Source organism: Ceratotherium simum, chromosome 17 (assembly GCF_057802395.1).
Source record: "Ceratotherium simum simum isolate JZ-2026a chromosome 17, ASM5780239v1, whole genome shotgun sequence".
In the NCBI taxonomy this organism is placed as follows: domain Eukaryota; kingdom Metazoa; phylum Chordata; class Mammalia; order Perissodactyla; family Rhinocerotidae; genus Ceratotherium; species Ceratotherium simum.
Window position 1 is genome coordinate 34,605,786 of NC_141916.1, and position 27,706 is coordinate 34,633,491.

General features: G+C 42.0%; 1 protein-coding gene across 1 annotated transcript; it reads right to left on the bottom strand.

Moving 5' to 3' along the window:
- Positions 1-2,216: 2,216 nt before the first annotated feature.
- On the bottom strand, positions 2,217-21,900 carry KLHL42 (kelch like family member 42). The gene is made up of 3 exons (XM_004435481.3): positions 20,866-21,900; positions 11,162-11,355; positions 2,217-5,731 (listed from the first exon to the last, which is right to left on the bottom strand). The coding sequence occupies exons 1-3, from the start codon at positions 21,735-21,737 to the stop codon at positions 5,280-5,282; spliced, it is 1,518 nt and encodes a 505-aa protein (XP_004435538.1). The 5' UTR covers positions 21,738-21,900; the 3' UTR covers positions 2,217-5,279.
- Positions 21,901-27,706: the final 5,806 nt, after the last annotated feature.

Sequence of the window (27,706 nt, forward strand, 5' to 3'; positions counted from 1 at the left end):
AGGATGGAAGCGAATGGACATCATAGACACCATCTAATAACTGAACCCCGTCTTGCGACACTGCCCTCCCAGCCTCATGGCCAGTCAGAGTCATAACTAATGCAATAGAAGGGCAAGGAGTTGTTTCTGTTTGCCTGAAGTGAGGGGTGCTTAAAAGAAAACAGTGGGAAATTAGAAAACACAAGGAGGAAAAGATCGTGGTGGGATTTAGATTGCTAAGCTGTGGATTTAGACTTCATTCTTTTATTCAGAATTATAAGGATTCCAAGAGCCTCCTCCCGGATCCCTCTTCTCCAAACTCTAACAGCTCTCGTTACCTGTGCTGCGCAACTTGGCTCTTGCTTCCAACAGGATCACCACCTCTCTACCTGGTTCACAGGGTGAGTCTGGCCCTCCCCGTGCATCAGGAGCCCTCCACTAGCAGGGGCTCGTCTCCTGCTTCACCTGTTGCGCCCCAGCTCTGACACAGCCCCGAGTAGACAGCTGGTACACAGACCTAACGGACAACAGAAGCTGATTTAGAACTATTTTATTTGAAGAGATGCTCTTCTATAGTTCTAGTTATAAACACAAAATGAATGCTGTTTGAGTGACTGCTTCAGAGGCATCGTTGTATTTAAACGAATCAGACGATAATGTTTACATTTTAAGCCACACTTGAAATTGAAGACTCAATACAACCTTTTCAACAAAGTATCAGTCATAACAAAACATAACTATTCATTCTACAGATTATCATTTTTCCTAAAATGACCACTAGATATGAAAACATCGTAGTGACATCTGAAGAGCCCCTATTGAGACTTTTTTTTTGGAAAAATGACATAATAATGCAAATTACAGTTTCTTTTTCTTTACTAGTAATAAACTATAACATCCATTTCAGAAAGCACCAGCCAACCCTACCAAAATCATTTCAGCACCCTTTTCTCCTCAAAATTGGCCATCTTTTACATTTAATCTGTCTCCTGTAGGAATGGATAAAAATGGTTATGTCAAGTGCAGAAGTCAGCATGTGTCACTTGGTGTGTATTTTATATCGTGTTCCTAAGTTAACACAAGAAAATGAAAAACAAACACTCTTATGTGAATGAAACATACAGATGGCAAACTACCCTTTGACAGGCAAAATCACAAAGGCAAAATCAACTGACTTTTAGTCAGCACTAGTATTCTAATGACCATTTCTTGATGAATACTTTTTATAAAAGTCTGTTAAAGGCATAGGTATAAACACACATGCAAACAGCTCGCCTCTCTCCCAATACATATTTCCCCAGCTTTGCGCCTCCTTTTCATGGAATCAAGCTGCTGAGCCCTCAGCTACATAGGCTGTGGGGCCTAGTAAGTATTTTTAAATAAAGCAGGTCACACACAATTTTTTTTCAAAAACTGAAGTACAGAGAAGACTACGAAAACTAGTGAGGAAAAAAAGCATACCATAAAAAACAAAAACGTAGGATGTGATGTTCAAATTTAGAGAAAAGCTGGCTCATGATGGTGGTTAGTAAGTCATGAAGCAAGGGACAGATTGGGCCAGGATTGAACAGGCAGCCAGGCCAGTGAGCCCCAGTGTGCCTGACAAAAGTGGGCATCTTTGAGAAGGACACTCTAGTTATAATATTTCAGCGAACAATTTCACGAGGCTGTAAGCTCTTCATGGTCAGGGGTGGTGGCTTATTTCTGTCTGTATCCCCAGTTCTTAGCATTGTCTTGCACATGATAGACACCCAATAAGTATTTCTGAGAACTGGGGAACTGAGCTGAATCGGCTCACTGCTTTCAAAGCCATTTCAGGTGGTATCCACTCACCTACTTCACTCACTCCTCTGCCTAAGGCAGGGATGACAAATAGGCTTCATCTCACTCTGATGGACTGCAATGGATGCCTGAAAATATTGATGACATGGATTCTGAGACTAATTCCTGGCACAGAGGAAAGGAGTGCCACTCACTCATAATGCCACCTTGAAAGAATGGTGGCGCAGATGTTATATATTCCCCAGCCCTAGTCTAGGAGAAAGGTGCCCAACAACTCACCCATATTCCCTTTCTGTTGCTATGCTGCCTCTCGAATGCTCTGCATCAAGCCACTGCTCATTAAATGTTGGTTGACCAGGAAGGTCAAGGCCTTTCCACTCGATTTACTTGTGTGGCCAAACAGGTAGGGTCATGACTTTACCTGGCAATCTGAAAACATGGCATCCACAATGCTCAATAAGTAACTGTTTATTGAAAGAGAACAGGCATTTACTTGATTACTCCCTTTGTAGAGAAAGAGCTTTGTCCATCTCAGTACAACTTTAATTGATATCTAAGGCATTTGGAATTACTTAGGATTTTGGTTCAACAAAAAAAAAATGGCAGAGTTAAATTCTCTTTGGTATTCATGCTTAATCTTAACCTACTTGTTTCTTACTAGTATCCATAACCTTCTCAGTACTTTATTGTTACGACTTAACTAATACTGTTGAAATAATCAACTCTTATACATTCATCAGGAAAGCTTTTAAAGGATGCTAAGGGGAGAGGCCCCTGAAACTAAGGGTGTTGAAAGGAAAGCCAGAAAGAATGACAGAAAGAATCAACATCCTCCCTCTACCAATCCATACTCAGGGCTCACTCTATGCCATTCAGACAATTCTCAGTAAAATAGGTTACTTCTGGCAGGGTGGCTACCACTGGGGGTCCTCCCGGTAGCTCCCCTCTCTCTAGTGGGAGGTCAGCGCCCCACAGAAGCATGTCAGAAAAGAAGGATAAAGCATTTAGAGAAAGTAAGAAAAGAGAGAGAGACTATCAAAGAGTAAAGTCCTGGGGGATAAGGGGAGATTTTCAAAGAAACATTGCCTTCATCGTAGGTAGAGTCTTCAGTATAACATTGGCACCAACAAGAGAACAGAACTAAATTAAAATTACCCTCAAAACGTCAACACAGCTGATGTGGGCAGCAGGGAGGACGATGTCCCAAATCCACAGATCTGTTCCTATTGCACATTCCACCTCGCCCAAGTGCTGCTGGCAGCCCAGAGTAGCAAAACCTTGTTAGAAGTCTGTGTATCTTAGAGAAAGCTATAATATGCGGTGTATACACACACAGAGATATGCACATATACACACACATCAAAAGTGGTTATAAAAAGAGCTTTGTGGATCAGAGTATGCCTTCACTTGGTCCAAGAATCTAATTGTTGGCATTAGGAAAACAGACCCAAAGAATGTAATCAGGAAGAGAAATGGTTGGCAGGAGTAATATCGTATTTTTTATGATGTAGTTATTTATAAGCCAATCTCCAACTGTTTGTCCAGAACTAATTCAACTGGCTAGAACCTCCCTAATATGTAAGATTAAGCCTTTAAAAAGTTAACCTCTGTAGCAACAAGTTAAACTATCCAAAATAAATTAGATTTTTAAATATATGTAATGAAATTATAGGTCACTGGAAATTCAATACTCTAGTGAATATAAATTAATATAAATCTATTATTAAAGTACCATTCCAAGAAGATTTCAGTTCAGAGTTTAAAAAAAAAAAGGCTAAGTATTTGAGAATAAATGGATATGACTTAGAAACCCTTAAATAGTGCTGTAGGTAGAGTACTGACAAGATTATTTGGTGACAAGACACAAAGATCTGTCTCCATGTCCACAACAAAGGCTTACCTCATTTTACCCAATAGAAGTATTCCTAAAAGTTGTGCAAATAGAATTTTTACAACCAGCCTCTTGTTTTAAATATACCAGGAGGCCATGGTTGTAAAGACACCCTGTAGTGACTCCTTTGATAAACTGAAGAACTCTGTGGAAGCACTCAGCTCGTCTGTACTACAACTGCACAGTGAATGCACACCAGCGGCACTCAGCGTCTACTGAATGCAAGAATTTGCCATGACACTTTTTGTTTATCTATGGGACTTTTCTTAAAGTGAGGCGTGCTGTAACTGGAATGTTAGAACAGAAAGATGGAATCCAGCTCACAGTTTAACTGATTCCATTACAAAAGATCAGAGAATTTCAGGAAGTGTTTTTCAATCAAAATAAAATTTCTATAAGTATGTGTATATATTTTTAAAGAAATGCTGATCTATGATTGGCAGAAGCTTTTATTCACTGTTAACTGACTTACTGAAAACAAACAACTGGCTGAGCTGGGTTCCCTCTGATTTCACAACCCAGGCAAGAAGAGCACCTTACCTAACCTCAGAAAGACCACCTGATACCATTCCACGTCGGTATGAGCTTCTTCCCTGTCTCCAGCACAAACGCTATCCTCACCTTACCCCACAAAAGCAAAGCATGAATTAAAAGGCTAAGATTAAAAAAGAAAGATGCCTGATCTAAATAGGATGAAGTTATTTTTTCAATCTTAAAAAAAGAACTAAGTCAAATACATTCAATAAAAGTAACTCTTAAAGCCAATTATTTTCTTATTTGATGTTTCCTTCTCTTTCCACTTAAATTTAAGACTCGATTTTTAAAATATACATATCCATCCTTTTAAACTATATATTCTCGCTTTTAAACAATACAGAATGCTAGCAAGGCAACTTATCTGACCACATAAATCTGCAACCTGCCACATAATTGAAATAAGAGGTTATATCTGCCTATTTACTCAGCATTCATAATTGCAAAAAAGACTGGAAAAATGGCTGAGAATGTTTTTATGCAAGTTTTGGGGAGGACTGGACGCTTGCAAGACTTACCTGTAGTGTTCCATTATTGTCAGTTTCCTACAAATAAAAGATCTGAACACAGAATCCTCTTTAAAACACACTGGAAGTGTATGTGCGTATGATTGGGGACAGGAGAGGAGAATGATAGTTAATAACAAGGTTTGTCCAGTAAATTGATAACAACAAAAAAATATATCTCCCTTAAGGTATTAATGATATTTCAAGTAACCTTAATAAAACAGATTTTAAAATCATCTTTACCATTCACACCAATTATTGACTTTGGCCCTTTCCTAAGCAGACACAATGAATCTTTTTGATGAGCAGTTTCAGTTACTGACCCAAAGGTATCATATTTGGATGAAAACATTATTATGGATTTGTTCCCATAATTTAAAAATCAATAATTAAAAAAATAATAACGTTGGTCTCTTTTCTCCACAGTTTTCAAGTAATTAGTTCAAGTAAGCTTATTTACAGCTGCTGTATATGTGACTACTTTAACCCACAATTTCCCTTTAGAAATCAGTCTCCCTTGAAATGGGACACTGCATTTTTTTGTTTTGTTTTGAACCAGGTTTCTTTTAAATACTAAGTCATTTCAGTCAGGTTTCTGTTTTATTGGGCAGATAAAGAGAGGAAACCAGCAAGTTATGTCCAAAGGCTGGGAAACGCCTAAATGCTTCCCAACTGTCTGAAAAGATGTTGTACTTGAGGAAAACTCGATGTTCCAAGCTGGTTGACAGGGTAACATCTCTGCTCATGATGTAGATGCCGTCGTTATGAAGCGCGCAAGTCAAGTTAAGACCCGATTTGGACGTGTTCTCCTTGAGGTAGAGCCACTGCCGGGTGACAGTGTTGTAGGACTGCACGGTGAGCATGTCCTCGCTCTGGCTGCTCCTCCGGTTGGGCCCCAGTTCATGGAGACATCCCCCCACGATGTAGATGGTCTCCTCGACGGACACCATCTGCTGCTTGCGGATGTGGACGTCGCACGTTTCAAAGAGTGTCCAGATGTCAGCAGAGGGGCAGTACTGCAAAATGTTCATGTTCCGGTCTGAAAGGAGGAAAGAAGCCGAATGATGACACAGCCATGAGTAACACTACTGACTGCCTAGGCTGGATATGAACGTCTACCTCCACCTGAATCATTTGATAACAAAGAGAGAGGCAAAAACTATTTCAGAAAAGCAGAGGTTGGGAAAACAGTTTTCAAAAAGGGTGGGAGGAAACCACTTAGAATCATCCCCACTTACCTCCAATTCAGGCATGTCCTCTCCCAGGGAGGCTCTCAGATTTGGTAAAGCCAAAGAGATGAGCAGCTGTGATTTGAGCACATCCCCTCGTCCCTGGTCCCCTTACACCTTTTAGAACCCCCAGGCTAATGTAAAAAAGAAACAGAGGGGCCAGCCCCATGGCTTAGCGGTTAAGTGTCTGGCGCTCCGCTGCTGGCGGCCCAGGTTCGGATCCCGGGTGCACACCGACGCACCGCTTCTCCAGCCATGCTGAGGCCACATCCCACATACAGCAACTAGAAGGACGTGCAGCTATGACATACAACTATCCACTGGGGCTTTGGGGAAAAATAAATAAAATAAATAAATAAATAAAAGGAGTAAATATAAAATGTTAAAAAAAAACAGAGTCTCAGAACTCTCATCAGCTTCTACAGAATTACTGACTATATAATACAGATGACAGGCTGAGCCCAAGAGGATCTACTCTTGACAATGGATTCTACAAAACAAGACAAGCAAGCCAAACAGGATGTTCAGGGACTGTCTGAGAGAAAAGACACAAAGTTGCAAGTCAGGAGAAATGCAAGAAAGTCTCACCTCTGGCCTTGAAGCCATAGAAATCATTTGGCAATTCTGTTTCCCAATTGTAACACCAGAGACACACTAACAAAGGCCCTTGCCTCTCCCTCTGCCCTTTTCACAAGAGATAGTCATTGTGTGGATAAAATTAGATATTAGATGAAAGACTGCTCTGACATTATTGGAATTCATAACTGTTTTAAGGAAAAAATATTGCCTACTCTTTTTTTTTCTTTTTTTTTTTTTTGTGAGGAAGATCAGCCCTGAGCTAACATCCATGCTAATCCTCCTCTTTTTGCTGAGGAAGACCAGCTCTGAGCTAACATCTACTGCCAATCCTCCTCCTTTTTTTTCCCCCAAAGCCCCAGTAGATAGTTGTATGTCATAGTTGCACATCCTTCTAGTTGCTGTATGTGGGACGCGGCCATGAGGCCGGAGAAGCGGTGCCTCGGTGCGCGCTCAGGATCCAAACCCCCGGCCGCCAGTAGCGGAGCACGCGCACTTAACCGCTAAGCCACGGGGCTGGCCCTGCCTACTCTTTTTGAAAATGCTTGTGAAATTTAAAATATCTAATTTCATTTTTCTTCTTTTTTAATTGTTCTTTTTCTCCTTTTCTTTCCTCCCCTAGGAAAGAATATATGGAATATTTTAGCCTCAGCAGGAAAAAAAAATGCTCTGACTTACCAGAAAGAATGAACTGCTTGTTGTTGTTGTTTAAACAAACAACAAAATCTATCAGTGTCAGAGAGCAGCTTGGGAACTGACATACAACTAAAGCGAACAGCAGTTTGATTGCTGCAGGAGCTGGGAGCAGCACTTCCTCCTGAGACAGAAGGACCCACCCGTAGTTAGCAATGATTAAAGGGCTCCACCACTATCTCTGGTACCAAGTCAAGTGCCTCCTAAGAGGGCACAGAGAGAACTGAAAGGAAACCAAATCCTATATGTGACATGTCCCCAGGCCTGTAGAAATTTCAGAATTGTTATAGCTTTAGGGAAGTGTCCTTCTATTTTCCACCTAAACTAATACCTCCCTATATGTCTTTTTTTTTTTTTTCCTGAGGAAGAGTAGCCCTGAACTAACATCTGTGCCAATCTTCCTTCACTTTATATGTGGGTCGCCACCACAGCATGGCTAACAAGTGGTGTAGGTCTGTGCCTGGGATCCGAACCCACAAACCTGGGTCACCAAAGCAGAGCATGCCGAACTTAACCACTAGGCCATGGGGCTGGCCCCCAATGTCTTTTTATTGTAGCTATTGTGATAAAGCTCATTCCTGGAGACAGCCCAAGGGAGTTTGGTTACTAATGTATCACAAAGTGCTCCTTAGTAACCTGGCTTCTCACTGCATAAATAAAGGACTTATTCTAGTGACGCATCAATGTATTTGTCAATTTCAGGTCTGAAGGTCTTTCCAGGGCTTCTGTAAATGTTTTCTCTCCTCACCCAACAAGGGCTCAGACCATGATGAGGTGGTGTTGGTGGAATGATCTTTTCACTCTAACATTTAGAATTGATTCTGAAGTTTAACAAATCATCCTTCTTCCCTTTAGTGGTTACTATTACTTTCTATTGAGTTTCTTTTAATTTTTTCAATGCCAGCCAAAGAATTAAAATCACCAAATAGCAAGAAACCAGTGCAATTCATTTTACCTGATTATTATATAATATTATTTTGAGCCTAAAAAATACTGCTAAAAAAATCCAAAAAAAGGGCCGGCCCCGTGGCTTAGTGGTTAAGTGAGCGCACTCCACTGCTGGCGACCCGGGTTCGGATCCCGGGCTCGCACCGACGCGCTGCTTCTCCGGCCATGCTGAGGCCGCGTCCCACATACAGCAACTAGAAGGATGTGCAGCTATGATACACAACTATCTACTGGGGCTTTGGGGGGAAAAAATAAATAAAAATAAAAAAAAAAATCTTTAAAAAAAAAAATCCAAAAAAAAAAAAATCAAATAGTTTTCATAAAAATCATAAACTGTTACTTACCGAATTTTAAAGGTCTCACCTAACTTAAGAAGTCAGCAAGCTAAGAACCCAACTTGAAGTCCTAAATTGTTTTTCATGACAAGTATGATTTCTTGTTTTAAATACAGGGAACTATTAGGAAGGGCTGAGAAGATCCCAAGCAGGGGTAGGAGGGCTTCAGAGTATAAGTAATTGTCCTGCCCTCTCATCTTAGAAAACTCGTTTTTAAGCCTTACACAAACATCTATCCATCCACATCACCTAACCATCCCATCATGGGTATTTGGCTTGGGGAATCCAGGACAAGAATCACAGTGGGTGGCCCAAGTGAAGAAGGTACCTTAGCAGTGGATTGTGAAACTAGAAAACACACAAGCAAGGGTTTTCCAGGTCAAATCTAAAGAACATTTGCTCAGCTAAGGTCATGGAAAAACTAGGAAATGTACCAGCAGAGTACTCTTCAAGTTACAGTACTGCCCGTCGGTGATTCCCAGCTTCTGGTTAAAAGAGAAGCCAAGGGATACGGGTGCATTATGTCAGTCCAGAGGAGAGGGTACATCCTGTGTTACAAAATCTAGGGGGGAATCAGAATTCTTAGAAACGTTCAAAAGTAAATAACTGTATTTACTTTCCTAGGAGAAAGGATACACACGCAGAGGTACATATGCACACATGGGAATTCTCTGGGTGCTATGGTTCAGGTAAGCATATAAAGTTGATCACTGTAACCTGAACACTAATGTTGAAGATAAAAAAAGTAAAAGAAATGACTGCTAAGTCTCATTTTTTTTTCCCCCCACTATTTATAAAGGAAAAGCTGGCAATTATCTTCAGTGGAGAGTCACTAGGGAGGGACATTGGGAACAGCTCCACATGTGATGAAAACTTGGAGTGAAAAAAAAAAAGCTCACTGCTTCATATACACTTCTCTTGATCACTGCCTCTCCTTAAATGCATAAAGATACCCTGTAGTGAGTTGAACGGCAGCCCCCTAAAGATATGTCCACCTCCCAATCCCTAGAACCTTTGAATGTGACCTTATTTGGAAAAAGAGTCTTTGCAGATGTAATTAAGTTAAGGATCTCAAGAGAGATCAGCGTGAATTACCTGGTAGGCTCTAAATCCAATGAGAAGTGCGTCCTTATAAGAGACAGATGAGGAAAAGACATGGATACACACAGAGGAGAAGGCAGGTGAAGACAGAGGCAGAGATTCTGGAGTTATGTAGCCACTAGCCAAGGAACACCTGGAGCCACCAGAGCTGGAAGAGGAAGGATTTCCCCTAGAGCCTTCAGAGGGAGCGTGACCCTGTGGACACCTAGATTTCAGACTTCTGCTCTCTAGAACTGTGAGAGAATACACTTCTGTTGTTTTAAGACACCAAGGTTGTGGTCATTTGTTAAATCAGCTACAGGAAACTAAAACACCACCCACCATCCTCCCCACCAAATCAACTTTTAGGGGTACTCTAAGAAGTATTAATCAAAATCTTTTGCTGTCACACACACAAAAAAGCAAATGAGATGCTCATAAAACACCTTATATTTAACTTCTTCCTCTAACATAAATCCCCCAAATAAGACACATTTGATTGTGGTGAAAAACACTTTTGTCACCAACACTATATTAGCATGTGGATTTCTGTCCTTTACAAAGTTACATATGGTTGCATGCAGCCTAATGAGGCCATCAGCACTCTTTCTCCACGTCTGTTATCAGCCAGGGCTGGAGAGCTCTGTCCTGCCCATACCGTGCCCTAGAGGAGTGAAGGGTTATTTCACTATGTCAGGTATAACGGTAACTCGACCACTTCACTGTGGCTAAAAGTCCTCAGAGTCCAGTTATACTTTTTCTATAAGTTCTGGGCATTATACAGTCAGATAGACCAATTGAAGAAATAAATTTCCTTGGCCAAGAGATAACTTGGAAACAACTGCTTTAAGTGGGGGAGAGAGATAACAGGAAAAGTACACCTCTTCCTGGTGGTCCATCACTGCCTTTCTGACCACAGTCAAGCTGTTTTCCATCACTATCATGTGAGATGCTTCCTACCAAGAGCAGAAGTATACAACCCACTAGAGAAACTTTTTATTTCCAAATTATTAACTATAAAATGCCCATCAAAAAAAGGGAAAAGATATGTACAGTTTAGTAAGTAATACAACCACCTCCCACCACTGGTCAGGAAAGAATTCTCTCATATGCACGTTCTTGCTCCTCCTGTGATACGTGGACAACAGCCCAGAGCTCAGTTTCTGGAATCTATATCTGATATGTCTGTGCTCAAGAAGGGAGAAAGTGAAAACAAAGATCTGCAAGGATGCTCTGGCACTAAATTCCACAGTGTTGCAGGGGGGCGGATCTGGTGTGTGTTTGAGAGAAGGATGGGAGTGACCCAGGCAAGTCACAAGATGGCTGAGCACAAGGCTGGGTTTCAGAGCAGAAAGAAAATACATATTCTCTTCACAGCTCCCCCTACCCCATTCAAGCTTCATGCTCACACAAAAGCCTCAAAGGCCCCTCCTGTCCAAACCACCCCAGTTATACAGGACTCTCTTCTGTCCGATATGTAAATATACAGTATATAATGCATAAAATCACACTGTGTACCCTGGAGTGTTTCCTCTGGCACCCTCCTGCCCCTCCCCAGGGGCAGAAACTTCCATATAAGACGACCATTTACTTGGCCCCTTCACTTACCTCTGGTAGTATATCCTCCAATGACATAAATTTTCCCCTTACACTCACACGCAGAGAACTCAGCCAGAGGATTTGGTAAGGGTGCCACAAAATTCCACGCATCCTGCTCAGGATTGTAACACTCGACGTTAGAAACGGCCTGCCCACCAATGGCATACAGTTTTGAATTAACAGCCACAAGTTTGAAGTTAGACCTGAAAGAGAGACACAAAGGCCCACAAAGTCAGTTCTTTTGATCATTAAGAAGTAAGACTAGGGCATGAACTCCTTAAGTAAAGTGTGGAATCTGCTGGATATTTGAAGAAAATTAGCTCTCCGAGATGGGTGCCATTTTGCGTGGATGCAGAGAAATGACCAAATGGCACCTCAAATTTCACTCTTATCTCCAAGAATCCACAAGAATGGGGCAATTCTCCAAACTTTAGCAATTGAAGACAGCAATTCAATATAACAAGAACTCATCTGGCTTAGCCTCATGCCAAGAACCAAAGACATTTTGTATACACTAAACTCAATACCTCTTTCAGGAGCAGGAGCAAGTGGTAAAAGAGAAACACGCCCACCACCTTACCCCCCACTGCCTTGTCTCTCTCAGAATGTTTCTCATTCTTCCTGCCCAGTGGGTAGGCCCCATCTTAGGTACACACCAGTGCTGCCTACACAGACAAGCATATGCAAAGGGTGGTTGCTAAGGCTGGTTCAGAGACCCCTTTACTATGAGTGCACCCAAGCAGATCACCCACCCTCCCTCCTCCATATGAACACATAAGGTAGGGGGAAGTAAGCCCTGAACTAATTAAAAATATTTTGATCCAGCATTCTTAGGGTATTTACACATGTTAATTTCAACAAATACTTATATCAACAAATGCTCACATATCATAATACTAAATAAAATTTAAAAAAGAGAAACACACTGATTTTAAGCCCCATATTCAGTAAAACAGTTAAACACTGCTCATCAGCTTCAGACACCAGATAAAAATCTCTTTACTTCTGAATTGAAAAGTAAGAAAAAAATCAATTTGTTTCAATGTAACACACAGGCATTAACTGACTCCTTGAAGGCCAGGAAGGATAAACATTTGGAAATGCTGGGTCAGTGTACTGTAATATGTGTAACAGTGTCAAGTTTACAATAGTATGAGCAACAGCATGAGGCAACAGCAAGACCCGGGGCACAAATCAGGAGACCCGGGTTCTAGTCTCAGCTTTGCTGATAACCAGCTAGCTGACTCTGGCCCAACCACTTCACCTCCTCATCTCTTGGATGGGGATAATTCCCATCACAGGGTGGCCGAGACAATTAGAGCAAACAGTTTATCAGAAAGTACCCCATAGCGATAAGATACTATCATTATAATTTCTCAGTTTTCTAGTGTTCGAAATAAACAGGCTAGACCAGGTGAATTTGGAGGCCACGTCTACCTCCAACACAACGATTTCTTCAAAAATAACAATATCCTAAGGAACAATGGGGATAGAGGCTACAGATGAAAAAAAGGTATGTCAGGGGGTAGACTAAGCAGCAGCAGCGAACAAGCAGTCCCCGCCTGACCTCCCCACAGGTGTTCAATGAACTCTGACGCATTGTGATACAGAACACATGATAGGAATGCCACCTACTAAAATCACACGGCTTTTTTTAAAGGTTCTTCTCATGTTTAGTTTAGTTTTGTTTTCCAAATCAGAGAGTGAATAGAGTACTCTTCATCAAGAACCTGAATATTGTCCATGAAAACCAGCGAGCCATCCAATTTTTCATGCCAACAGACTTCACCGGGGTGGCAGTATCTGGGGGGTCCCTGGTTCATGCTGCTTACCTTTCCTGCTGCCAATGGTCCTTAAAATCCGACCACGATGCCCTCTCTATGTGTGCAAATTTGGGGAACCAAAGGAAATAAAGCCTGTAAATAAGCACTAAATTTTACCAGCCCACAATTTGTTTTTGCTCCCCAAAGGTACACAGATAGTAAATTTTGTAAGATCAAACAGTTTTTAATATTCATCCAGCATCATCATTTGTCCTAAGCAAACACGTAAGGGGCTTCTTTTTGAGGCTAAGGAATAGCAGTTAAAAGTAAACAATTCCACCTCTCCAGACCCCAACATGCTCAAATTCACTTGAAGAGAAACACTTTTCAGCACTGAATTTGTTTTACGATGAAACTATCACCCAAAAACAGACCACTCAATGAAGAGGCGTACCGCTGAGGACTATGAGCCCAGGCCTGTACGGGGAAGTCTCTGCTCCACGACTCAACAGCTACGGGACTTTGGACAAGTCACTGAATCTCAGTTTATCTGAGCCTCAGTCTTCCCCATCTGTGAAGTGGGGATAAGAAGAGCACACTATCACACAGAGTAAGAGTTAAAATGGGTAACGCTTGCAGAAAGAGGTCACTAGAGGGAATGCTTTTCTGCATGTCATAAGCCCAACTTTCTTAACTTCAGGAAGGCTGGCTTCTCATTTGTCAACTGTAACTGTCACTGGCGGTAAAGTACTCTGGAATTCTGTACAAAGTGCTCTCTCATCCATAAATTCTCGCCATTTAGCTCCTCATTCCCAATTCTCTGAAAATAACTCTTCCACTCTTTACTTCCTGAATAAAAAGGTATGAATTCAAGCTATCAATTATTTTTAAAAATTATCATCTCTACAGTCGTTTTCTTAATATTGATCCCTGACATACTACAGTCAGAAGGCAAAAAGAAGTATTTTTAAACCAAATAATTTGTTGAAGCTAAGTACTTGACTTACAGTAAATAGGAAGGAAAGGGAGAAAAATTAGATGATGGTTTAATTTCTACTTCACTTAGAGGAAATGAAAATCTCTTTATTTTTTGGCAAGGAAGGATTCACCCTACACCAACATTCATGCCAATCTTTCTCCTTTTTTCTTCCCCCCACAAAGCCCCAGTACATAGTTGTGTATAGTTGTAAGTTCTTCTAGTTCTTCTAGCTGAGCCGCCGCCACAGCATGGCCACTGACAGATGTGTGGTATGGTTCTGTACCTGGGAACCGAACCTGGGCTGCCAAAGCAAAACGTGCCGAACTTTAACCACTAGGCCATCAGGACTGGCTCCTGAAAAGCTCTTTAAATCCTTAAAAGCTAACTACCATGAGACATGCTAAACACTAGTACACAGATATCAATGATTAACAATAGCGATATACAAATGTAGGGAGCAGGATGACATAGAGGTCTGAGTGGCTTAGAGTGCTGGCCCTGTGACTATGTGCAAGTTATCTAAACTCACTGAGCCTCAGTTTCCCCTTTGGGGAAATGAGGCCAATAATAATGCCTATCTCATTGAGATGCTGTGAGCATGAAATAGGAAGTGACATCTAAAGTGGTGACCACAATATGCTGCCCAGAATAAGGGCCCAAGAAATGTAAACCATGGCTACATAGGAAAGGTTGTGACCATTAGAGTGAAACTTAGAGTGAAATGGCAAGATCTTTTCTCAAGTCCCTTAAACCACTCAGAAGACGACTGCACAGTCTGTGGACCACCCAGGTCCTTCGTCTCTACTTTCCCCTTCTGCTGCCTACCTTCTGCCACTTCCCTACATACGAACCTCCCCCGGGGACCAGGAAGGGGAGAGAGCAAAGGTTAGGGGTCATGAAGTGGTCATGGTTGCTAACTGCTACCATCTCCAAGAAACTCGAGTGCACAAAGAAATTTAAACTGTTGGCCAAAATTATACTGGGGGGAGGGATGAATAGACAAATAGTTTTCTTTCCTTCCACTATTTTTGGGCTGCACTGCAACATTAACCGTAGAGGACAAAATCTCTCGAAGATTCTGTGACTCTAGAAATGCTCTAAAATACTAAACTTTGGCTCAGAGGAAAGGGACGGCTAAGGCTGACAGCTGTAACTCCATCTCTGCCTGGAGATTGTTGTTTGTTAAGTCTCTCTCCCAGCCTTGCTGTATTGACACACAGAACAGGAGGACACACTCCAACTCCAATTTCAGAGCAAAAGTGCAGGGCAACGGAAGAGACTAGAGACAACTTTAGAAACAGAGAAATTAACGAACTGATTGCTGCAACAGTGGCCAGTTCCTGAAGATTATCGCTAATTAAAGTGAGGAGGAAAAGCACGCAGTTTTGTAGTCACACAAGCTTTTACACGTGAAGAGTTACGTCCCAATAACTCCTGAGATCAAATCCGCATTCAGACCACTGGGCGGTCTTGCGAACCTGGACTTCAGAGCATCCTCTCAAAGAGTGCTGTGTACTCACATTGCCATTTTCAAGTGCCTGGGCACAGCACTAAACACTTCTTTTTTTGTCCACTGCCGGTCATACAGCATCATTTTCTCCAGGGTACAGAGGGCTTTATAGCATCTCCCAATTCTAGGGTTCCTGCCTGTCCCTTGTTATTTAAGATTCTGAGATCATCGCACTGTGCAAGTCCCTGGGGTAGGTGGCTGCCCTGCATTTGACGCCTTTGTCAAAGTAAAACTGGATGAATACATTGCAAAGGTACATGTGAAATTCTGTGTAACCAAAGGCGGAAACCCACCTTTTCTACCCACAGTTCTGAGTTTCCACCAGTGTTTCCAGAGCCTGTGTTTGATGTATTATCCAAGAACAATCCTATTCTAGGTTTCATTTTTACTTGTCTCTTCATCTCAGTTATAAACTCCCTGAGGGCAAGAACCATGTCGTTTTCATTGCTTATCCAATAGTGACTAGAAAAATGCTGGACATAGGGGCTGTGGTGAAACTGAGGCACACACGATGACATCCTGAAAAGCAGCAGACTGCCACAAAATATCTGTGCTCCGTTTCTTGGAAGAAAATCATTTTTAAAAAGAAAATTTTAAAATCTACATGAAGATGGTCACGGCCAGTCTTTAAGCCAAAACTTATAAACACTCTAAATGGTTACAGCTATTCAATGGATATTCACATTTTGGTTACTCTATTTATCACACACTTTGAGCAATTTACTTAACTTTCTGTGCCTCAGTGTCTGCTTCTGTAAAATGGGAACCTGCCTAACATAGTCCTTGTGAAAAATAAATGGGATAATACATGCAAAGAAGTAGGAACAGCACCTCGTACAGAGTAAATGTTCAAATAAACCTTATCTAGGGCTGGCCCCGTGGCTTAGTGGTTGGGTGCATGTGCCCCGATACTGGCGGCCCGGGGTTCGGATCCCGGGTGCGCACCGACGCACTGCTTCTCCGGCCATGCTGAGGCCGCGTCCCACATACAGCAACTAGAAGGATGTGCAGCTATGACATACAACTATCTACTGGGGCTTTGGGGAGAAAAAGGGAAAAACAAAGGAGGAGGATTGGCAATAGATGTTAGCTCGGGGCCGGTCTTCCTCAGCAAAAAGAGGAGGATTGGCACAGATGTTAGCTCAGGGCTGATCTTTCTCACAAAAAAAATAAATAAATAAACCTTATCTACTATTCTTTTTCAGCTATTCTAAATAACTATAATGACTGTTACAAGATAAAAATGTTCACTATAATGTCACATTTTAAAAGAATATAAAATTACACGTTTACTTTTATTACCATAACGTAAAAACATATTCCACAATTCAAAAAAAACCTAGCATTTTAAGTATCTGTTATTTACTGGACACCCTGTTAGCTGTAGGAATATACATAAGCATTGAATAAGTAATTGGTCCTGACTGGAAGGGAAAGAGACAAATATAAACAGAATATTTCAATCAAAGTGGGAACTGTGCTAGAGGAGCAGAGAGTTTGAATATTTAGCCCAACAGAGGGTTCAAGAAGGGACTCCTGAGAAATGTCAGATCTGAGTCAAAGCATGAGGGAGATAAAGAAGGGTAAAAAGTCCAATATGGCATCAATAACCAATTAGAAAATATAATGGAAAAAGTATCCGTGTACAAAAAAAAAACAATAACTACAAAATACCTAAGAATAATCCTAACAAAAAATATATAGACTACACAAAGATCATAAAAGAAACTTTTCCTGAAGGACCAAAAGACCTAAATAAATACATGGAAAAACAAACTATTTTCTAGCTGTAAAATATTATAAAACTGTGACTCCTCCTCCAAATTAATCTATAAATATAATGTAATCCCAATCAAATTTCCAACAAGACTTGACAAGCTGATTCTAAAGTTTGTCTGAAGGAGAAAATGTACAAAAAATAGCCAAGAGAATTAAAATAGAACAGAACAAAACAAAGAGGCCTCTATTCTACCAGACAATAAATTAAATAGATTCCCCAGCTACAATTTAAAAATGAGTTACTGACGCAGGAATGGCCAATCTGCCAATTTGGAAACAGGAAAATTAGCATATGATATTTGGTTTTGCCAGTCACGGTGAGAAGGCTATTGGGACATTTAGAAAACATGTTATAACCTTACATTATACCTTATATGAAAATAAATCCCAAACAGATTCAGATGTAAATGTAAAAAGGCAAAACTATAAAAGTAATAGATCACATGATAGATGAGTATTTATATATTCTTAGCTTGTAGAAGCCTTGCCTATGCAAGACAAAAAGCTCACAGGACACATGCGGCAAGTCTGACTACAAAAAAAATCCAAAATTTCTTCACACAAGAATATGCTACAAACCTGAAGTTCAGAACTGGAGGCTCACATGGCCAGTGCTGGGCTGCTCTTTGTTGGGTCTACAAGGTTTTTGTTGTTGTTGTTGTTGATTTGTTTGTTTTTTAAATGGAGTAAGTGGCCACCATTTAAAAATCAGGACATCTGGATGTCTGGCAACACCATTCCTCACTCCCCTTTGGCAAGACCAGCTGTGACTGAGAGGGGCAGCCCTCTTGCAGTAGCGCAGCAGGTCTCTGGTTCATCCCGACCTCACCCATCCCTCTACTCATTGACTCTGCTTGCCTGGTCACCCCAGGCATTTCATTTTTGAACCTTATGATAAAATAAAGGCAGGGGAAAAGATGTACAACATCACCTAACAGACAAGAGGTTAATATCTTTATACACATATAGAACTTCTAACATGATCATGAAAAAGATAAACAAGCCAATTTTTTAAAAATCGGCAAAGGCCATTTACAAAAGACATACAAATGGCCAATAAACACACGAAAAGAACAAACGCTCTTCCAATCAGAGACATTCACACCAGTGTTTTTGCCCACTACATGGGTAAAAATAAAAAATGATGATAAGATCTTGTCTTGGCAAGAGTATAGGGAAGCAGCAAGCTCAAATACTGTGGATAGGAGAGGAAATTAGAACAATTTTTTGACGGGCAACTTGGCAGGAGCTACCAAAACTTTAAATGTACGTACACTTTGCCCCACCTATCCAAGGATTCCAGGAATCTGCCATATAGAACTAACTCACATATGCCTGGCAAGATATGCACACATATACCAAAATGTTCAATACGGTATTGTTTACAATGGCAAACAGAAGTGATCTAAATGCTCATGAATAAGAGAATGGCTAATTACATTATGGTACATCCATAGGCTGGAATACTACACAGCCATTAACAAGACTGAGGTGGAGCTACACTTGTTGATATAGAAAAAACTCTCAGATTCAGTATACTGTTGAGTGGAAATATCAAGTGCCATAATAATCAGCATAACATAATCAATTTTAGTAAAAATATGTATAAATTGCATATACACCCCCACAAGTACATGCATAAATATATACATTTTTGCCTGTTAACCACTATCAACATACTTTTATTTATATGAAAATACATATATAATTTATAAATATGTATTTATAAATTTATAATATACAAGTATGTCTACAGATGGACATAATTTTTACTCTATAGTTTTTCATGTAGTTTGCAAGCTTGTATTCATACATTACTCAAATACTTGTTTTATCCAAAAAGGGCAGAAAAGGCTTTCCTAGATTAAAAAAAAAGACTACCAAGGATTCGTGAAGAAAGAAAAGAATTCTGAGAGGTGTCGTGTTCCAGTCCTGGAGCTAGGGGTGGCGTGTTGAGCACCAATTGATACAGCTGGAGACGTGTGTAGAGGTGACAGACAACCCTCTGGGCCTTCACGCCCAATCTGAGCACCACCCATAACTGCTGAACGTTCCCTTATTGCTTCAATTAAAGCTCCGAGAGTTTATTTAAAAATAACACTTCTGATATCAAAATTGAAATATGGCATCATCTCAACAGTGTAAATAATGCACTAAAAAGGGCCTGGAAGAAAATATGCCAACCTGTAGGTGGTTAATGCCTCTAGGAAGGAGGGAATAAGACTGATAGTCTTTCCGCTTCTTTTCCATTTTTTTCAGTTTTCTAGAATAACTATGTACTATTTTTAATCATCAAAAAAAAAAAAAGAACACTAGCGGCCGGCCTGGTGGTGCAGCAGTTAAGTGCTCACGGTCTGCTTCCGCGGCCCAAGGGTTTGCTGGTTCGGATCCGGGGTGTGGATCCCGGGCGCTGCACCGACGCACGACTTGTCAGACCATGCTGTGGCGGCGTCCCATATAAAGTGGAGGAAGATGGGCACGGATGTTAGCCCAGGGCCAGTCTTCCTCAGCAAAAAGAGGAGGATTGGCAGCCGGTGGTAGCTCAGAGCTGGTCTTCCTCACACACACACACAAAAAGAACACTTTCCAAAATGAATTTCATATTCTAGTAGAAACAAAGCCAGTGTTCCCCCCTGGCCTGGGGGGACCCTCAAGTCAAGTAAATAGTATGCATAATGGCCTTCCTGTTCCTATGAAGACTTTCTTTGCCTGGTGGTGAGTGCCCCCGCTCCTTGCTCCACACTCCAGGCCAGGGAGCATGGCGGGCCTGGAGACGGATACAGGTGGACCAGAAGAAGGGGTATTCTTGTCGTTTCTTGGGTTACAGTGATTCTTCTCTCCACTTGTGAACGGCTCTGGGCCGTCTTGGGCCCTACCGTCTTTACTTCCTACCACCTCCTCCTGCATCTGCTCTGTGCTCTCCTTCTCCCTTTCCTGGCTCCTTTCCCTTCCCCACCCGACCCCCAATCTTATTCTTTTCTTTCCCTTTCTTCAAGTCATGCAAGTTCATGTTAGGAGGAATTTGCAGGACGGGAAGGGAGAAGGTTAGGGTGGATGGAAATTTTCTAATTCTGTAAGTGATCACCGCCAGGCTCAAGCTTTGGGTCAACGACAATGACTGGCTCAGAAAGAAGAGAGATGCAAAATAGAGGATAAAACATAAGAAAGGCAATCCTATATAGCTAGTATTCATACAATTCTAACGACTATTTCCTGATGACAGATGGGTGACCCAGTGTGGAAGGCTTCAAAGCCATTAACAACAAAAAAATCCCCCAAAGTCAGTGTTACAGGTTACTGCCCAGTGTGTCATTATTATCAGGATCAGATCCTAAAAAATAAAAAATGTGAAAATAAAAGCAAAATTAAAGAACAGTTTTAAGTATCCTTTTAGGAAACCACATCTTTTTTTTCCACTGGGATAGAGGCAAAGAAAGCAGTTTGCCTGATGGCGAGATACCTGCAAGGCGCCTACTCCCCTAGTTGACCTCACTGGGGCCTCTTCTTCCTTGCAAGTTCTTAGTTCACTGGGAACTTTGCCAGAGTGGAGGCCAGCCACACTCCTGAAGACGTCATTCCCTCCTCAGCACAACCTCCTGCGATTGCTCAGTAAACATTAGGCGAACGAGTTAATGAACAAGTGAATGAATGAGAAAGAACCAGCGCTCTGCTGGGGGCTTACCTCTTCTGGTTCATGGAGGCCACCTGGAGCCACTCGTTGGTGCTGGGGTTGTAGGAATGCGCGGCGGCGATCTCCTGGCTAGTGATCCTGTACCCGCCCACTATGAAGAGGTAGTTGTCCAGGATGGCGGACCCGTAACCCCTGACATTCACCAGGTCGGGGGGAAGGTTGTTGGCCAGCGGGAACCAACGTTCAGTCATCTCCTCATACCTGAGCATGGACGGGGGCTCCCCCTGGTAGGGGTGAGGGGCCAAGGGTCCCCCCAAGAAATCCCCTAGGGCCACAAGGACAGGAGTCCCAGTCATCCGGGCCTCTCTCAGCCTCTGCTTCAGGCTGACATCCCCCGGAGCTTGGGGAGAAGCCCCCAGGAGGTGGAAGTGGGGCTTGCAGAGCACCTCGTGGAAGTGGACGACCATGAAGCGCAGGCAGGCCTCCTGCAGGTCGGGCAGCCCATACACCTGCGCCAGGCGGTACAGCTCCAGGCAGTTGGTGAGCCGCACCTGGGACAGCAGCAGCTGCAGCAGGGACGTGACCTGCAGGAAGGAGGCCGCTTCCACCAGCTCGGACAGCAGGCTCACCTCGTCCATCTCCTCCTCCTCCTCCACCCCGCCGCCCTTGTCCCCGCGCGGGCCCAGGAGCCAGCCTTCGCGGGCCCCGCCGGCGTTGATGAAGTCCAGCACCAGGCGCAGGCCCGGGGCGCTGAGGCCGCGCAGCTGCTGCACCTCGGGGCCGCCGGCCTCCTGGCTCAGGGCCTCGCGCATGCCGGAGCGGTAGAGCGCGCGGAAGTAGTCGCTCTGCTCGATGAGCTTCCTCTTGCTCACCGGGTAGCAGCGGTCCTCCAGGCGGATCTGCACCATCTCCTCGGCCGACATGGCTGGGGGGCCGCGGGCCGCGGGGCTGCCCGCCAGCTCTGCGCGCTCGCCTCCCCGCCCCCAGCGCTCGCCGAGTTCCGGGTTGGGCGCGCCGAGGGATGGCGCCGGGAGGAGGAGGCAGGCGGAGGCCGCCGCTCTGGGCCGCGGCGGCGCCCCCGAGGCAGCCCCTCCTCCCGGGCCCGGGGGCGGCGGCCCTGCCCGGCTGCTCTCCCTCAGCGCCAAAAAAGGCCCGCCGGCGCGCCGGGCGTCGGGAGGCGGCCGCCGTCCCCGCTCGGGTTCTCGCGGGCCGCGTCAGCCGGGGAGGGGATCCCAGCCCCCGGCCTGCAGCCTCCTCCCGCGCCGCGCTTCCCGCTTCCGCCCGCGGGACCCCTGCCGCCCGCCGGACCCGCGGGCCGGCTCCCGCGCTCGGGGAGGCTGGGAGGCTGCCGGCCTCCGGCGCAGCGGCTCTGCAGCCTGGCGGGGTCTGCAGCGATGATCGCGGGGGACAGGAGGCGAGAGGAAGCCAGTCTGCTTTTTCTTCCACGCTGCCTTTTGCTGGGGGCGGGGGCAGCTGTGGGAGGATGAAGGGAGTCTGGGGTCCAGGGAGTCAAAAACACATCACATCTGGGATCGCCCATCTGGCCCAGTCGGGCTTCGTGTCCCAGGGGGCTGAGGCACACTGGCCGTCTCTGGACATGCAGGTGGCACCCAGAGGTGATTCTTCGGCATGGTCATCGTGTAGGAGCCATCTTGCAGAAAGCAGGTCCAGCCAGATGGCAGTAGGTTCTGCAGGGCTCAGCGCATGGGGTGCACCCGATGAGAAGAGTTGGGAAGCACAGGAGCTGGTATTTGCTGTTGGGGCCTGTTATCCTCTTTGTGCTATTAAAAGAAAGTCAGAAGGACAACTTGACTAAATAAAATTAGACCACGTGCCTTCTTTTTAAATATTTTCTAACAGCCATTGCTTTCCCTGTTTCAGTTTGGTTGGGCTAGCCATTACGGAATGTTATTTTTGGGCAGAAGGTCTGGCCGCTTTTGCTCATATTTGCCTACAGAGGTGGCTTTTCTTGCCACCCTCATCACCTTCCCCTGCCCCTACCCCCGCCGTCTGAGGACTGCTTAAGGAAGGACCACTTCCCCGTCTTCTCTCGTGAACATTGCGAACAGAAAGCTCATCCCAAATAATACAAAGGACCATGTGTTGCTCATGAGATATGAATTAATCCTAGAAATGAGGGACGAAGGGTATTGTTAGGTTACCTTTGAGTAGAAGGAGGGATAGGATTGGGAGGGAGCAGAGGGTGTGTTCACTCCTATCTTACATAAAACCCTTGAAAACTTTCTGGGATCGAGATTCAAGAACCAACCATAACAGACCTCAACCTGGGGAGAATATGTTTGGACTTTGTTTTTATTATTACAACCTTCGGCTTTCTTTTTGAATGGCAAGTTGTTAAATAAAGTGAAGGGAAAAGTGAAGGAAATACTGGCGGATCTATGACTTGCCTCTTTCAGTTATTTTCTTGGATTCTGTGAAAAACTTCTGGCTTTTCACCTTGTTTCACCTGGCCTTTAAATCATTACTGAAAAAATTCCATTCTCACATGAACCTCTCACACTTCCGCTTTGAATGAGAGTGCAGTCAAGACATTCTAAGGTTCTTGGGGGTTGAGTGACCATGAACTTAACGACCTCTTTGGGAAGGTAAAGTGCCCCACAATCAGTATTAGGCATTTAGCTGGGGGAACTCGTGCTAGGAGGTGCCCCCTGTATCAAAGGGACTTGGACCTGGGATTTATTTGTGTCTCCATCAGCAACAATGCTAGATTCAGTGGGTCAGCCAAGAAGAACAGGCTCTTAGTCTCTCCTCCGTTCCTTTAGAATCTTTCACTAATGAATGCTTTTGTTTCCTAACAGTCACAGATATGCCTCAGACTAGTATTTTCTTGCCTTTTAAAAACAGACCAAAAAAATCACGCTTAAAGACTGATGTGCATTAGAAAGGCAATTCACGCACAGTAATATTATCTGAGCAAGATCAGCGTGGACAGGGCATCTGGGCTGTTAGTCTGACAATACTGGGCACTAATCTTGTAAGCTTTAGGCCCCCACATGATAATAACGTCATTTAGGATTGGAAGCATCTTAAAAGATCAAATCATTTTAATAGCTCACACAGTAAACTTTCTGTTAAGCTAGAAATGCAAAGTCAAAGCAATATAAACTTCTTTATTTACAAAAGACCTAAAATAGTATTTCTAAGCGTCATGAAAATATTACTTATATATAGCTGGAGGCATGCTTTTATAGATCTGTTATTGACTGATCATTGAATGATAAAGACTGGCCTTTGTGGTAACTATAATTCACTTCAAGTACTTTACATCATGATCTGTTTTACAAAAGATTAAATTAATAGTTAAACACAAAGTTAGGCTACTTAAGAATTTATGGAAAATATACTTTTTGACCTAGAATGGAAAAAAGCTAAGTACAAGATGTTTATCACAGTGTTGCCTTTAATAATAAAAAATTAGAAAACATAACGTATAATAACAGTAGCTAACATATTTATAAATGTTTATTACTTGTCAGGCACTGCTGTAAGTGCTTTCCGTGGATGACAACACTACTATTATACTATTTTACAGCTGAGGAAGCTGAGGTGCAGAATAAATTTGGGTACATATGTAGAATGAAGTACCCTAGAGCCCTTACAGCTTTTGAGGTAGAGACAACTTTCTTTAGAGACACCGAAAAATATAATTTTACACTGGATTTTTAAAAAACAGTTTCTGGAACAGTGTGAATCCATTTATGTAAAATTGTATACAGGTATGTATTTTTTAGAGATTTCTAGAAGGGTGTTTACCAAAATGTGAAGATCATAAGATCTTGAATAGTTTTTATTTCTTTTTGTACTTTTCTGTATGGTTTGGATTTTTTTTTTTTTTTTTAAGATTTTATTTATTCATTTTTTCCCCCCAAAGCCCCAGTAGATAGTTGTACGTCATAGGTCCGCATCCTTCTAGTTGCTGTACGTGGGACTCGGCCCCGGGTTGGACGGAGAAGTGGTGCCTCGGGGCGCGCCCGGGATCCGAACCCGGGCCGCCAGCATCAGAGCGCGCGCACTTAACCGCTAAGCCACGGAGCCGGCCCTGGTTTGGATTTTTAAAGTGAATGTCTATCAATTTAATAAAAGCAAAACATTTTAAGAAAAATTAATGACATATATTTCTCAGGCCCCATTTTTAAAAAGAATTTCCAACAATTTTATCAATTGATGAAATGAAAATGTGAAGTATATAATACAATTAGCATCTTTAGAATAAGGATGAAATATTGACTGTTTTGCAGATTTTTTTTAATTTAGTAAATCTATGCTATTACTTCACTACCACTTAAAAATTATTTATCTTTGTTTTTTAGTCCTTCTAATATTCCTAAAACAACTTTACTTCTTTTTGTTTTTTAACAAGCAAAACCAAAATATCTTCCTTTCGTTAAAGCATATGGGGCCATTTAAATGAGTTAAAAGTAGTACAGTTCTCAAAACGGCTCTATTTAATTCAGGTTGAACATATTTATGTAAGCGAAGCTTCCATTTATCTCAGTCACCTATATCAGTGTTTTCCAAACATCTTAGGAAATCACCTCGGGCACTTACTTATAAAAATAAGAATTCTGGTTCTCACAAAAACAGAGCTACCGAATCAGGCTCTTGGGGACATGAGTGGTTTTTAAGGTAGGAATCTAATTTTTGAACCCCTCTCAAGAGGGCCCAATTGGAAATAAGTACAATATGTCACTGCATTGCAATAGTGCCATGGTTCTGGGTATTTGATAAAATTTGTACAAAGGCTATAGAGCAATTTTTTATTCAGAGTTGCAGCTACTTTCTGATTTCTGCAATTTCATCTCACGTCAACAAGTTTTGAGATGAGATGCTTCTGGGCCATGAATCTCAGCCCATGGTGGATTCCGCCCTCTGGCCCTGCAGTCCAGTTTCTATCTCTCCTTTTCAAAATACTTGGTTGGCTCCAAGAAGTTACTCATTTCCAGACTCAATGTTTATGCAATCAACAAAACATTTGTTTAAGAATTTTAAAGCATGCTTTTACATTGGAACTTGTAGATTCTTTAAAATGCAACTTTGCTCTTCACTTGAACATCATTTGACAGCAAAAGGATTAAACAATTGTAGATTGTTCTATTATCCCTGCAGGGAACATGAGAACTTCAAGGAATTATATTTCACACAAAAGAAACTGCATTTAATGTGACTGAAAGACGTGGAGGTTAGAAGGTTAGAAAGTACATTTTCTAGTTTATGCCCCCAGAGCATGAACTAATTGAAACAGCTATAGTATCTCATAGAAAAACAGAGAGTAACTTTTGTTCCTCATCTGTCCCTTGCTTTGCCATTTGGAAACTTCTCTTCCCTCCTCCCCTCAGAACAGATGAAACAGTCAGATTGTCTGCAGGTAAGTAACTGAAACTTGCTTTCTGTAAGAATTTCATTAGAATAAAATATTTATCATTTTTAGTGTATTTTATGTGGTTTATGCAAGGTTAGGAGTTAATCCATGACATAATTTTTGCTTGGAAGAAAGTGAAATGTTTTATTTTTAAAGTTATTCAGTCTTATGAATAATTTTCTCTTTATTATCGATTATTAATAACGTGTTTAAAATCAAAAGATGTGATAATTAGGCTATTAGGAAACAAGTGGAGAGATGAAAGTTCAAAGAATGCTAACATTTATTGTCAAGTCATTGAATGAGTCATTGTGCAAAAAGGTATGAAAGAAACACAGATCACAGGATAGTAAAAGTTTCATCTGTTTTTTTTTTTAAAGAGTAGTACAGTACTTTATGCCCAAAGCTGATTACCACTAATGCTTTGTATAAAAATGTATACAAAAAAGCAACAGTTCTATGCTTTGAACTAATTTGTCATCTTGGATATCACGGGATATGGAACACACACTCTTCACAAAAGTTAGAGGCCATTTTCACTGCCTTTAATATCTTTTCAAATGTTCGGCATTGCAATGGAAGTAATTTTATTAATATTTAGAAATTTAAAGCCACCCCACCATTTTCCCAGTGTGTATTTCTTAGCAACTACTTCTGCTTCAATCAGAGATATCATGCCTTTATGTATGCACTTTACAAAGACGTCTGTTTATAACTCACAAACATGAATATCAAAACAGATTAGACAACCCCCAATTTGAACTTCCTCACAATTTTCAATGTAAATTACACTTTTTATTCTTGATTTAACAATATACACCTTAATGGATATTGTATCCCATCTATATTATAAGGATATTCTTTTGACTGAATCTTTAGTTTTCTTTTAAGAAACCTTATGGCTGGCCTTTGCAAAAAATGCCTGGCCCTGAGACAGGACCAGGATCCATATTCAATGTTTTCAAAATCACTGCAAAATTTACATTTTTATTTCATTTTCAGTTTTCGTTTACTTTCAAGGTTTTTTTTTTAGTAAAAACAAAAAATTTAAACCAGTGCACAAACTGGCTTTCTAGTGAGCCTGAATACTAGAACTTAAATTCAAAGGAAAAAGAGATGATTGAAAAAAAACTAGTCACAAGTTCCTTAAAAACCATGCAGAAATGCCCTTACAAAGCAACGTCTTGTTTCTGGTGAAATGGATCCTTCCTTTATCTGACGTCAAGTGACTGAACTATTGTTTTCCTCAGAAAGACTCTTGGCTAGGATCTCCACTTGTCTTTATATTTACTTAGTAAAAGGTGTCTGTGACTATTCACTTTCAGAGAAAGAAGAAAAGCAGAGAAGAGAATCCACATCTTCAAGAGGCTACGGGACAGAGCATTGAAATGGCCTGGAAAGTGTTCAGAATTAACGCCAGCAAGTCAAATGTTCACCTGGGGCTCAACTGGAAAGAAACAAAAGCAAAATCAATATGCAGTCAAAGAATGGCCTCATTTTTCTAGAAGGTGA

Coding starts and splice junctions, on each gene's coding strand:
- KLHL42 (XM_004435481.3), bottom strand. CDS start 21,737: ATGTCGGCCGAGGAGATGGTGCAGATCCGCCTGGAGGACCGCTGCTAC. Junction 11,356..20,865: donor GCCTCCATGAACCAGAAGAG/GTAAGCCCCCAG, acceptor TCTCTCTTTCAG/GTCTAACTTCAAACTTGTGG. Junction 5,732..11,161: donor TGGAGGATATACTACCAGAG/GTAAGTGAAGGG, acceptor TCCTCCTTTCAG/ACCGGAACATGAACATTTTG.